Source organism: Heliconius melpomene, chromosome 19 (assembly GCF_056956725.1).
Source record: "Heliconius melpomene rosina isolate 202511_hmr_F chromosome 19, ASM5695672v1, whole genome shotgun sequence".
In the NCBI taxonomy this organism is placed as follows: Eukaryota; Metazoa; Arthropoda; class Insecta; order Lepidoptera; family Nymphalidae; genus Heliconius; species Heliconius melpomene.
Genome location: NC_140407.1, coordinates 12,925,938 through 12,938,304, shown reverse-complemented (window position 1 = coordinate 12,938,304; position 12,367 = coordinate 12,925,938). Strand labels below are relative to the sequence as shown.

Below are 12,367 nucleotides of genomic sequence, written 5' to 3'. Positions count from 1 at the left end.
CGCAGTATATTGATAGTGTTATTCCTTGAATTTAGATGAGACCTTACATATGTTCAAAGATATGAGAGCCAATACATTGATCTTTGAGGATGTCAAAGTCAAAATATCTTTATTCCATAAAAATGCTTAACATTCACTTGGACATGTCATAAAAGATAAAAAAAAAAATGGAAAACAAAATAACCAAAAAAAATGTGCAATTTTGACTTGAAAAAAGCCCGTTCAAATGGTTGAGCTCATGAGAAGATACAGGCAAAGAAACTCATGGCCACTCTTTTTAAATGCCAACATTTGTTATAAATCACAATTAACAATTTTAACTTAGAAATAGAGCAACTCATTTCCAAACATCTTTATCGCGAACATAATCTTTAACAGAGTAATAAGCTTTTTGGCAGAGCCTGTGCTTTACCACTTTTTTAAATTTGTTCAGTGATAAATTAACCACGTCGTTTGGAAGTTTGTTATAAAAGTGTATACTTTGACCTACGAATGAGTGAGACACTTTATGGAGCCTAGAGAAGGGCACAGCAAGCTTATTTTTATTTCTTAAATTATATTGATGGAGGTCACTGTTTTTATTAAATTTATTAATATTCTTATGCACATATACTAAGTTGTCGTAAATATATTGGGAGTGTAGTGTGAGGATGTTAAAGTCTTTAAATTTATTCCTTAGTGACTCCCGTGGACCCATTTTATAGACTGCTCGGACAGGCCGTTTTTGGAGCACAAAAATGGTATCTATGTCAGCGGCACTACCCCAAAGTAATAGGCCGTAAGACATAATGCTATGAAAATAGCTGAAGTATACTAAACGCGCGGTGTCAACATCGGTCAGTTGACGAATCTTGCGGACAGCATACGCTGCCGAACTAAGTCTACCAGATAAAGTTTCTATATGCGGACCCCATTGTAACTTAGCATCTAATGTTATACCTAAGAAAACCGTTTCATTAACTACTTTAAGTTCCTTATTGTTCATCAAAACCCTGGTTTCTACTTGTTGAACATTCTTAGTAAAGAACCTGATACATTTAGTTTTACTACTATTTAAAAGCAAGTTATTGGCACTAAACCAGTGCAATATCCTAGAAAGAGCATTGTTTACATCGTCAATTTCCAATTGCTGTCTATTAACCTTAAAAACTAAAGATGTATTTCTGCAAACAACACCATTTCACAGATATCTCTCATAAGGTGAGGTAAGTCATTAATGTACAAAAGGAACAAAAACGGACCCAGAATAGAGCCTTGTGGCACCCCCAATGCTACAGGTGACCCGTGTGATAGTTTCCCGTTGACATTTACCTTTTGAATCCTATCACTTAAATAAGAAGTGAGAAGATCCAAAGCAATGCCTCTTATACCATAGTGGTGTAGCTTCCTGATAAGAGTTTTATGCTGCACACAATCAAATGCTTTGGATAAGTCACAAAACACCCCAAAGGCATCACGTGACTCCTCCCAAGCCGCGAATACACTCTCTAATAATTTGACCCCAGCATCAGATGTTGACCTTCCACGAGTGAAACCAAATTGACCTGTGTGCAGTAATTTATTTTTATTAAAATAAGTAAGAAGCTGACTGAGTATCAGCTTTTCAAAAATTTTACTAAACGTAGGTAGTACTGAAATCGGTCTGAAATTTGTGGGGTCTTGCGTACTACCTGATTTAAACAATGGAGTTATTTTACTATATTTCATCAAATCAGGAAACACTCCACAATCAATACATCTATTAAAAATTGTAACTAAATCAGGAATCAAAATATCAATTAAAGAATTTATGATATTAACTGAGACACCCCACAAGTCGGCTGTCTTTTTCATACTAATTGAAAGATTTCATACTAATGTAAAAGAGAGTTCAAAGTCGAGAGGCTAAAGTAAAAAGGTGGATGAAGTAGATTCGAAACCATTTATGTTTCGAATCTACTCCTTAACAATAGCCTAGAGCCCTAGAAAATTAAGTTGCTAATTTTACTTTGAAGTTATAAGATCACCTTTGTCTCAGGAACACTTGAATATATCTTATTGAAATTCCAACCAAATGTCGACACTATAAAAAGAATCAAAATTAATAGGGTAGTTACTTCCGGTTGACCTAGATTTATGAAATTAGGCACCTAACATCTACAAGTAGTACTAGTTTGAAAACTATATTTATGGTTAAATCTTAAAAAATAATAGCCTTAAATGGGGGTCTAAATTTAATATTAAAGCTGCTAGTTCAAATGAAGAGTAATGAAAGGGCTCTGACTAATCTAAGCTTGAATTGCACAAAAAAGTCGAGACCTCTATTTTTTGTACGGAACCCTCGGTGAGCGAGCCCGACTGTATCTATTATTGACGCTTTATTAATAACTATATTACTCTTACGTGGTTTGAGGTGATTATAGATCCGATTCTCGTTGAGGGAATTAATTATTTTAATTTGCATTGGTAAGAAAACAAAGTGCGGCGATGAATTCTGCACCTCAGGGTAGCTTGTACGTATACAAGCGTTTAAACGGCCTATAATGATAACGGCTAGAATGATTAAAAACATACATCTTGCCGTAGATAATTTATTAATCTACGCCAGTTTGAATTTGTGTCACAATTCACAAATGTCATATTCATTTCTTATAACTATTTACATTAAAAACTCCCGAAAATAAACGGCAGTGTTAAACAACAAGATAACTTGGCTTTAATAGAGACAAACAACAAATTTAGATAATAACAATTGTGCTAATATCTGATTTATACAAACGTGGGCATTGGTCAGTTTATTAGAGGATGAATTTAAAATATGATTACCTATTTGGCAAAAATTGTAAACTTGGTAGCATTAATCTTTCAGAATATTGTTATTTTTACTTCGTCTATTGGGCGAGTTATCGTTTTAACTGTGTCAATTATAATATCATTTGTATATAGTAGTATAAAATATGTTGTATTATTTCTTCAAATCATCTATGAAGACAATATAAGTATATTTACAGAAGACTTACCAGGCTTAATAGATAATATTTCTGATGCATTTATTAATTATTGTTATTGTTTATGTAATATGACCTCAGCAATGGGTAATGAAGTGAATAGCAAAGCATATTATATTTTTAGGAATGTCAAGCTTTCAATAAGTAGTATGCTTTTCATAATTTATGAAGTTTTATCTGGTTTTAAAAATGCCATTATATTTTTGGGTGATACATTGTGGCTTGTGCTTACTTTTGTGCCTTTACACCTCCCAGACATAATAAGTGCATTATTTCAATATATAAAAGATGTTATTGTAACCAGCACAGTCAATGCCTACATGGCATTGTTGAGAGTCACAAATTTTTTATCAGATGTCCCATTGGAATCTTTTATGGGAATCTTGCTGACAATGGTAATTGCTCGTTCATGTATACATTTTAGACAAATAATACAATTTCAGATTACAAATGTATACTGGATCTCAGTTACAAAAATAACATACTTATATTATGTTATATATCATTATATGACAAACTCTGAAGTGAGAATGATAACTCGAATAGCTGGAGGACAACCTATAGTTTCAAGAGATCTCGACTTACAATTAGGAAATGAAAATGAAGATGATCCTGCAAATGCTGCTGATGCTTTATGTGTAATTTGTCAGGAGAGACAAAAATGTGTGTTAACATTACCCTGTCGCCATGTTTGTCTGTGCACTGAATGCTGTATGCGTCTTTATGGTTATCAACGCACCTGTCCTATTTGTCGAACTTTCATATATCATTCTGTGACTGTGTATTTATGATATAGAGTAAAATATTTTTGCACAACCATTCCTAATACAAGTTATTTTGAGGCAATTTGTTATAGATTTAAGGATAGAAGGTATGATTAATATAAAACATCTCAGAATTTGATATTAAATGTATTTGTTAAATTTCGTTTTGTGTTTTATTTAGATTAAACTGAACACACTTTTGTTCAATATGTGATTTCACAATTTTTTTTACAGAATTTAAAGCTTCTAGTCTTTAAACACTTATTAATATATATTATATAATTTTATTATTCTAGTCTCCTAAAATCACTCATTACATAATTTTCAAGACCATTGGTATGTCTAAGAGAGTTGTGCTGTCTTAAATTTATGTTTAAATCCTTAAAAGTAATATTAACATCTTTGAAAGCATTCAAAGTAAAGACTGCTGTTATTAACACAAGGAACCCACATATACAACCTAAAATATCCTGAGTTTTCATATGCTCCCATTCCTTAAACAGTATTCCTGATGATATTATAACTAATACTGTAAACATTACATAGTAAACAGGTGTTACAACACTTGTATTAAATATGTCTAGTGCTTTATTTAAATAATTCATTTGTACCATTATGCAAATTATTGAGATGATCAAAATTAACCAGAAATAGTAATTTGCAAAATTGTTCACTCCTAGAGTTATGCTTTCTTTAATTGCTAGGGCAACACCCTTACAAAAAACCACAGTTAAACTACCTATAGCAGAACAAATTAATAGATATACACCTATATTAGTATTACCAAACTTTGGAACAAAAATTATCTTAAGTATTAAACTCATAACTAAAATTATAAATATATATGATAAAAAACTGTAATTTGTTAATTTATCACAGAAGTCTGAGAATTTGTTAACTTCTTCTTCCTTTGGTGAATGTATAACAAAGACAACTGAACCAACAATGCAAAGAAAACAGCCAATCTGAAACATTTTATTAACAACTTAAACATTTTGTTAGCTTTACATGGTACCCTGCACATGTATAGCAGGGCACTTAGAATCTAGTGTTAAAACTCCATTCTCCACTCTGCCCAATTCTCAAGAAATTCCCAGTTGAGTAGCAGAACTTACACTACAATTTGTCTTATTACCAGAGCAAAGAAATGAAATAAAATCATTTCCCTGAGTAGGAATCGAACCCAGTACAGTCATATTTACAGTCAGATGATGTGGCATCGCACCATAAAGGCCACAATATATATGCATGTTTCATAGTACAAAGTAATGATATATTTTACAATATAAATACTTTTTGGATGAGTAAGAATTAATCCCTTTTTAAATAAATAAAAAAAACTAATATTCCTGACCTTTCCAATAAAATTTAGGTTTTCTTTAAGGAGGTTTGAAGAGAGTATTGCAGCAACCAAAATACTTAAAGCACCCAATGGTGTCACTAATGCTGCTGGTGCAAATGCATAAGCTAAGAGATTAGCTGCTTCGCCTATGCCCACTGTTAAAAAAAAAAACTTTATAAAACTTGTGTAAATGGAAGCGAATGTAAATGTATACATTAAAAAAGTAATTTACTTGTTATTAACCCTAACCACCACAGCCAATGCTTTAAATAAGCATAACCACCTGCCGAAGCTCGTATGTTACCTAAGGCATTAATTTTTTTTAGAGCCAATTTTTTTATAATAAAACTAGACCCAATAAATACACTTGAGGAAATGGCAAGACATAGTCCGGTTAAAAAAGAGCTACGATCATAATGTTGAACAGCCATCATTCCATTGTATTTTTTAAAATATAGTAAATAGATTTAGATATTATGATCATGGCTAATTTGCTATTGTTTCAACATCAGAAATATTTTTTTTGATAAGATAACTATACATTACACAAGAATAATGTATGAGTTTATTTATATTAATAAAATTCAGGAGATATCTGTCATCATACGTTGATACTTGACAATTGACATTGACATATCAAATATATTACATAGATAATACTACAGAGAGATTTAGTTAAATGTAAATATTGTTATTTTTTTTATAGGCGAAGTCAGTATTTTAACTGGATCTCTTTTTAACATGCATTGACCTATTGTGTAATATAGTCGGAACGCCATAAACAAAGAACCGAACCGAATAAATCGGCATGGTAAACACAAGTTTGCATACACTTAGCATAGCCCTTATTTTGTCTATTTTCACTGTATTTTCTTTGTCCTGATTTAGATGCTCATTCCGCTCAAGTGTCCGTGCCTCTGAAATATCATAACAGTTTTGGCGGACTATAATAATGAGCGAGTTAAACATTTAGTTTTTCTCAACTTAAATAATTTCAGTATTAAATACTTCAACTTCAATAAAAAAAATTTACTGTCTGGCGTCGTGAGATGCTTACGTGGTTTTTTTTTGATTTTACGACACTCATGTTTCAGTTTAAATACCCCCTTAACACAAGGTTTATGGACGTGTCTTATATACCTACTCTACGGCACCCGTGAAATTGACGGGTGAATAAAAATGTGCATTTCTTTTTATAAAAACTTTTGCACGAGTTAACTATTAATTTCACAAAGTTTGGCTTCAAGTTTATATAAATCTGAGGAAAACAATGTTATCTTATTATTATTTTTTCGGGTTTTCGCAGTTCGCGTTTGTTTTATCGAATAGTACAAATTAAAGTTATTTTTCGAGTAAGCACCTTTTGATCTAGCAGAATGATTATAAAAATCTGTTGTTATATTTCTTGGTCTAAATATGGTTCCGCTAATATTGACAAACTCATATAAAGATTGTGACCTTCGGGTTTCATCTTTCTCCAAAAAAGGAAATACGTTTACAATATATTTTGATTCGATGTTAACTACTAACCATATATAGCGTACGCCCGCATCGAGGTTTCGGCGGACTGTTAATGAAAAATCACATGAAACCTGGCTGTTATTTATAAATTGTTTGTAATCGATCTATCTTTGATTTTTTTTATCGAAACATATAGATTTTCAAATTTCAGTAAATTTTTCTTCGTTATATTGTTGTGAAGAAAGAGGATCCCATTTTTATCGACCATAGGAAGCTTCCAACGATCTCGTTTCATACGTGCCCCGAACTTACACGGTTTGTGATTCTCCAGTCTGGTTTCAAGACACGACGTACCTCAGTTCAGTGCGATATTTTATATGTTGCGTTATATGTTTGTTGATTATTATACTGACAGCGCTAAGCATGGGATGTGGATTCCATGCTTAACGCCATGCCATAATATTTCTATTGGCATGGGCAGTAGGCTTAACAATCACCTTGAAAAGTATACGGATGAGCGCTCTACCTTTAGATTACATTACGGACCCTTTACATTCTGGGATGTACTGGGAAAGCTGATCCCTTCATCCGCATAGTCAGATCAAAAAGAAATGCGCATTTCCGGAGGTATTCATCCTCATTCATCTCGAGGATTTTATTAAATACATTATTACATCTTCTGGATTTACGCAGATTGCTAGGAAAAATAGCAAGTCGCAACAATAAGCGGAGACTCTCTATAACAACCACAACTCTTTGACGTCATCTTTTTGAAAAATATAACACAGAGATAAAAATTAATAGTTCCGTAGGAGATCAAAATAAAACTCAGGCAATACAATCCACTTTAGTTTACACTATCGCGGTGCGATTGAGATAACAAATTGGAAACGGAGAGATTGGCATTTTTTCACTCTAGTATCTCCTACTAGATGAATAATGTGACGAACAAAGCAAAAATAAAAGGAAAAAAAATAGGAGGCTTAGGAAAAAAAACAATATATCACATTCTTTGAAAGAAATGATTAAATTGGTTAAACTCGATCAAACGGTTTTCGAGATATTTCATTGTAAAGTTTATATTCCGTCAAATTGACAGATTTCATAAGCCTAATGTTAAGTTTAAATATCAATATATCGCTATTTGAACTTCACAAAAATACTGGTTTTACAGGCATAAGCATTAAGCATGAATAAGCATTAAACAGGTCACAAGTCACAACACCACTACAACACTAGTATATAGTGTTCCTTCATCCTTGCACAAGTCACAACACGTTTTTCCCGCCAATTATAGTAACGTTGCTCTACTCTACTATAATAGCACATTCGTTTTTAATTTTTTTTTTATTTTATTGTCAAGTTCGAGTTAAAATTTGAAAGAGATTTTGTTTGTATTTTTATATTGTGAAAACAATAAAAAACATAATTGAAGTGTTAAAGTAGATGTTTTATAATTATATATATATATATTAGTAAATTTTAGTAGATACCTAGCTTGTTCTCAAAAAACATACAAAACTTTGATATTCACATTTGTATATTCCTTGAACTAAACTTTGTACTTGTACAAGTGTATTTTGCTTATATTGCTCGTAGTCTAATATCGTCGTTCAACTATCACCTACTACTTAAAACTTACGATAATGATGGTTATCAACAACATTATTAATTCGATACGCTAAAGTTAACGCTTTTTACTTGCATAGAACGCTTTAAATAAACATGTAAGTAAGATTTTGATCATTATTACATATTTTCATCAAATGCTTGTTACAATTATATTAATATGTTCTTGATTGTCATCTTTATAAAAAAGTTCGGTAAAATAAGTGGTTTGATAGTGAAAATACTCTGTCTTTAGCTTTTATAAATATTTTAATCTTTGTTGGTTTACAAACATCTTAAAAGCAAATTTAGTTGGTGTTTAAATTTCTTTACACAATTTTATAAACCATTACTGAAGCAATAGTTTCAGTATAATCTTAATATAATAATCTAGGAACATTTAAGAAATTATGATGAATAAACATAAAGGCAAGCTCTTTGTTGTCAAGAGGGGTGAGTAAATGTAAAATATAGTTTATATTTCATTATTGTCCATTAAATAAGTTTTTTGATTATTAATACTATTATGTTTTGTAGATGGAAGAATGGAGGAAGTACATATAGATAAAATAACTTCTAGAATAAAAAAATTATGCTATGGATTAAATAATGACTTTGTTGATCCTGTAAGTATAAAACTTGTACAAAGAATATGAATTCTTGCTCAATAATTATTTAGAAACAGTATAAAAACTTGAACAGCACAACTTAAATATACCCATGTGACTAATAAGCCGTTCATTCTTATCATATATGCTGAAGTCCTTGTAATCATTGCTGTTACAAGTTTTTCCATAGTATGATTCTCTCTCTAGGATTATTTTTACACATTAGTGCTTCCCAAATCTGAATAATACAGGACCCACCCATATCTCTTTGAAACCATTTGTCCATTTCTATCCTTACTGTTGAATAACACTTAAAAGATATGAAAAAATTCTTGTTGTTATGTATTTTATTGTAACATTTATCTTTTACAATAGGTAAGCATAACATTAAAAGTAATAAGTGGCATATATTCTGGTGTAACAACTGCTGAGCTTGATAATCTAGCTGCTGAAATTGCAGCTACTAAGACCACAGATCATCCCGATTATGCCATTTTGGCTGCCAGAATAGCAATATCCAATTTACATAAAGACACCAAGAAGAGCTTTTCAGGTACTTTGACTTCCTAATGTTTTATATTTATATATATTTATTATTTTACTCACTCTGGATCTGTAAGAGATTCTGGGATACTTGAAGGGAAAGATATATTTTAATATAATCATATTTAACTTATTTTCTATTCCCTTCTCTTGTAAGATTGAGCATTGGAATGGAATATTTTAATACTAGGTACTCAGGGTACTGTCAGGGTACTGCCAAATATTTTTGATGCTGATGATTATTTTCAGCTTTACACTGTATTCTGCACATAGCGCGGTCGGCAGAGGCAATCCTGGAACCCAGTGTCAAAACACTCCTACTTTCCGTTCCTGAAAGCATTGTATGTTGAGTGGCAAAATTCAACGCTGTGCTTTGCCTCATTACCAGATTGAGGATATGGAACTATTAAATATGTCATTTCCTTGAATGAGAATTGCACCACCAAACTGTCGCATTTACAGTCACACACACACACTTGTGCCACAGCTGGCCTCATTTTTACCGAATATTTTGGTAATTATATTTTAATTGATATATCTCCTTTCAGCCGTTATAACAGATTTGTATAATATCATAAATCCACATACAAAAATGAGGACACCAATGATATCAGAATACCATCACAACATTATCATGAAAAACAAGGACAAATTAGACTCTGCTATTGTTTATGATAGAGATTTTAAATACAATTATTTTGGTTTCAAAACTTTGGAAAGATCATATTTGTTGAAGATAAACAATAAGGTATTTTTTATTGTGTAATCTTAAAATCCACACTACAACATTATTTTTGGCTTTAAAGATAAATTAATTTCACTTGATAAAGACATTAGATTTTTGTGTAAAATTAAAACTTAATTGGTTAAGGCACGTGCACGTGCGACTCAAAGGTTTAATACCTCAGTCTCATAAGATTAAGCATAGCAATGAGGTCTATCACTAAAGATCTCATGTCTTGAAAATTGGGTGTAAAGTGTGAAATTGAATTTCTTAACACTGGATTCTGAAAATGTTTAGAACTTAAGAAACTAATTATACAGAATATTATTTATCTGCAATATTTCATGGCATTATGACTGGTATTTTAGGTAGCTGAAAGGCCTCAACACATGCTTATGAGAGTCTCCATAGGCATTCATGGTGAAGACATTGATAGTGCAATCAATACTTATAATATGATGTCAGAGAAATATTTTACACATGCAAGCCCTACACTATTCTCAGCAGCCACACCGCGGCCGCAGCTTTCCTCCTGCTTCCTTATAGCTATGAAAGACGATAGCATTGAAGGTATTTTTGATACTTTAAAACAATGTGCATTAATTTCTAAATCTGCTGGTGGCATAGGTTTACATACACATTGCATCAGAGCTCAGGGTTCTTACATAGCTGGCACTAATGGGGTCTCGAATGGTCTAGTGCCAATGTTGAGAGTGTATAACAATACTGCCAGATATGTAGATCAAGGTGGAAACAAACGTCCCGGTGCATTTGCGATTTATTTAGAGCCTTGGCATGCAGACATATTTGAATTCTTGGATTTAAAGAAGAACACGGGTAAGGAAGAAATGAGAGCTAGAGAACTGTTTTATGCCTTATGGATACCAGATCTGTTTATGAAAAGAGTAGAAAAGGATGAAGTTTGGAGTCTCATGTGTCCTCATGATTGTCCTGGCCTCGCTGACTGCTTTGGAGAGGAATTTGAAGAACTATATGCCAAATATGAAGAAGAAAAACGATTTATAAAACAAGTCAGAGCTCAAGAGTTATGGAAGTCAATTATAGAAGCCCAAGTAGAGACTGGTACACCATACATGTTGTATAAGGATGCTTGTAACAGAAAGAGTAATCAAAAAAATCTTGGCACTATTAAATGTAGCAATCTTTGCACTGAGGTTGTGCAATACACTTCAGAAGATGAAGTGGCAGTGTGCAACCTTGCTTCCATAGCACTTAACATGTTTGTTGAAAATAATAGATTTAATTTTAAAAAATTAAAAGAAATCACAAAGATTGTAACTCAAAATTTAAACAAAGTTATTGATGTTAATTTTTATCCTGTCCCTGAAGCAAAAACTTCAAATATGAGACATAGACCTATTGGTATTGGTGTTCAGGGCATGGCAGATGCGTTTGTGTTGATGAGAATTTCTTACGAAAGTGAGAAAGCAATACTTCTCAATCAACAAATATTTGAAACAATTTATTATGGTGCATTAGAAGCTAGTTGTGAATTAGCTGAAAAAGAAGGTGCATACAGCACATATCAAGGGAGTCCAGCAAGCCAAGGTATCCTCCAGTATGATATGTGGGACAAAACTCCTACAGACCTTTGGGACTGGGCTGCCCTCAAAGAAAAGATAGCAAAACATGGTTTGCGCAATTCTCTATTGATAGCTCCAATGCCGACTGCCTCTACTGCACAAATTCTTGGCAACACTGAATCTTTTGAACCCTTTACATCAAATATTTACCAAAGAAGAGTCTTATCTGGAGAATTTCCTGTAGTGAACCATCATCTTCTGACTGATTTGACTCGGGCTGATTTGTGGGATGAAGATATGAAAAATCTTATTATATACAACAATGGATCTATACAAGAAATTGAAAAAATTCCTAAAGAAATAAGAGATTTGTACAAAACCGTATGGGAGATTTCACTGAAAACATCCATACAGATGGCAGCTGATAGAGGAGCTTTTATAGACCAAAGTCAATCTTTTAACATACATGTTGCTAAACCTAACTATGGAAAACTTACGTCGATTCATTTCCACGCTTGGAAAATGGGTTTAAAAACAGGAATGTACTACTTACGCACAAAACCAGCAGCAAATGCTATTCAGTTTACTGTAGACAAAGGTAAAATAACGAACGGACAAGCAGAGAAAGACGACGCAAACATGTCCATGATTGCTTGTTCTTTGGCAAACAAAGATGAGTGCTTAAGTTGTGGTTCTTAGCCCTTGTTAATTTTATTTCTGATCTGTATTTTTTTTAATAATGTTAGTCAATAAGATTCAATTAAATAAATCATTTTGCAATTAAAT

The 12,367-nt window shown here is 32.3% G+C and overlaps 3 protein-coding genes across 4 annotated transcripts; 2 read left to right on the top strand and 1 right to left on the bottom strand.

Annotated features, from left to right (window-relative positions):
* Window positions 1-2,087: 2,087 nt before the first annotated feature.
* On the top strand, window positions 2,088-3,914 carry LOC146528852 (uncharacterized). The gene has a single exon (XM_085203916.1). It carries the CDS (start codon window positions 2,798-2,800, stop codon window positions 3,776-3,778), a length of 981 nt encoding a protein of 326 aa, XP_085060042.1. The 5' UTR covers window positions 2,088-2,797; the 3' UTR covers window positions 3,779-3,914.
* spict (magnesium transporter spict) lies at window positions 3,883-5,718 on the bottom strand. Its single transcript, XM_085203915.1, has 3 exons — window positions 5,326-5,718; window positions 5,106-5,248; window positions 3,883-4,716 (listed from the first exon to the last, which is right to left on the bottom strand). The coding sequence occupies exons 1-3, from the start codon at window positions 5,525-5,527 to the stop codon at window positions 4,039-4,041; spliced, it is 1,023 nt and encodes a 340-aa protein (XP_085060041.1). The 5' UTR covers window positions 5,528-5,718; the 3' UTR covers window positions 3,883-4,038.
* A 2,165-nt stretch (window positions 5,719-7,883) lies between these two features.
* RnrL (Ribonucleoside diphosphate reductase large subunit) lies at window positions 7,884-12,366 on the top strand. Of its 2 annotated transcripts, none has more exons than XM_085203913.1 (5): window positions 7,884-8,281; window positions 8,700-8,788; window positions 9,146-9,323; window positions 9,862-10,061; window positions 10,406-12,366. In XM_085203913.1, exons 2-5 carry the CDS (start codon window positions 8,708-8,710, stop codon window positions 12,278-12,280), a joined length of 2,334 nt encoding a protein of 777 aa, XP_085060039.1. In that variant the 5' UTR covers window positions 7,884-8,281; window positions 8,700-8,707; the 3' UTR covers window positions 12,281-12,366. The 2 variants fall into 2 exon arrangements, with proteins under 2 accessions (XP_085060039.1, XP_085060038.1); XM_085203912.1 differs by lacking the exon at window positions 7,884-8,281 and adding an exon at window positions 8,475-8,615.
* Window position 12,367: the final 1 nt, after the last annotated feature.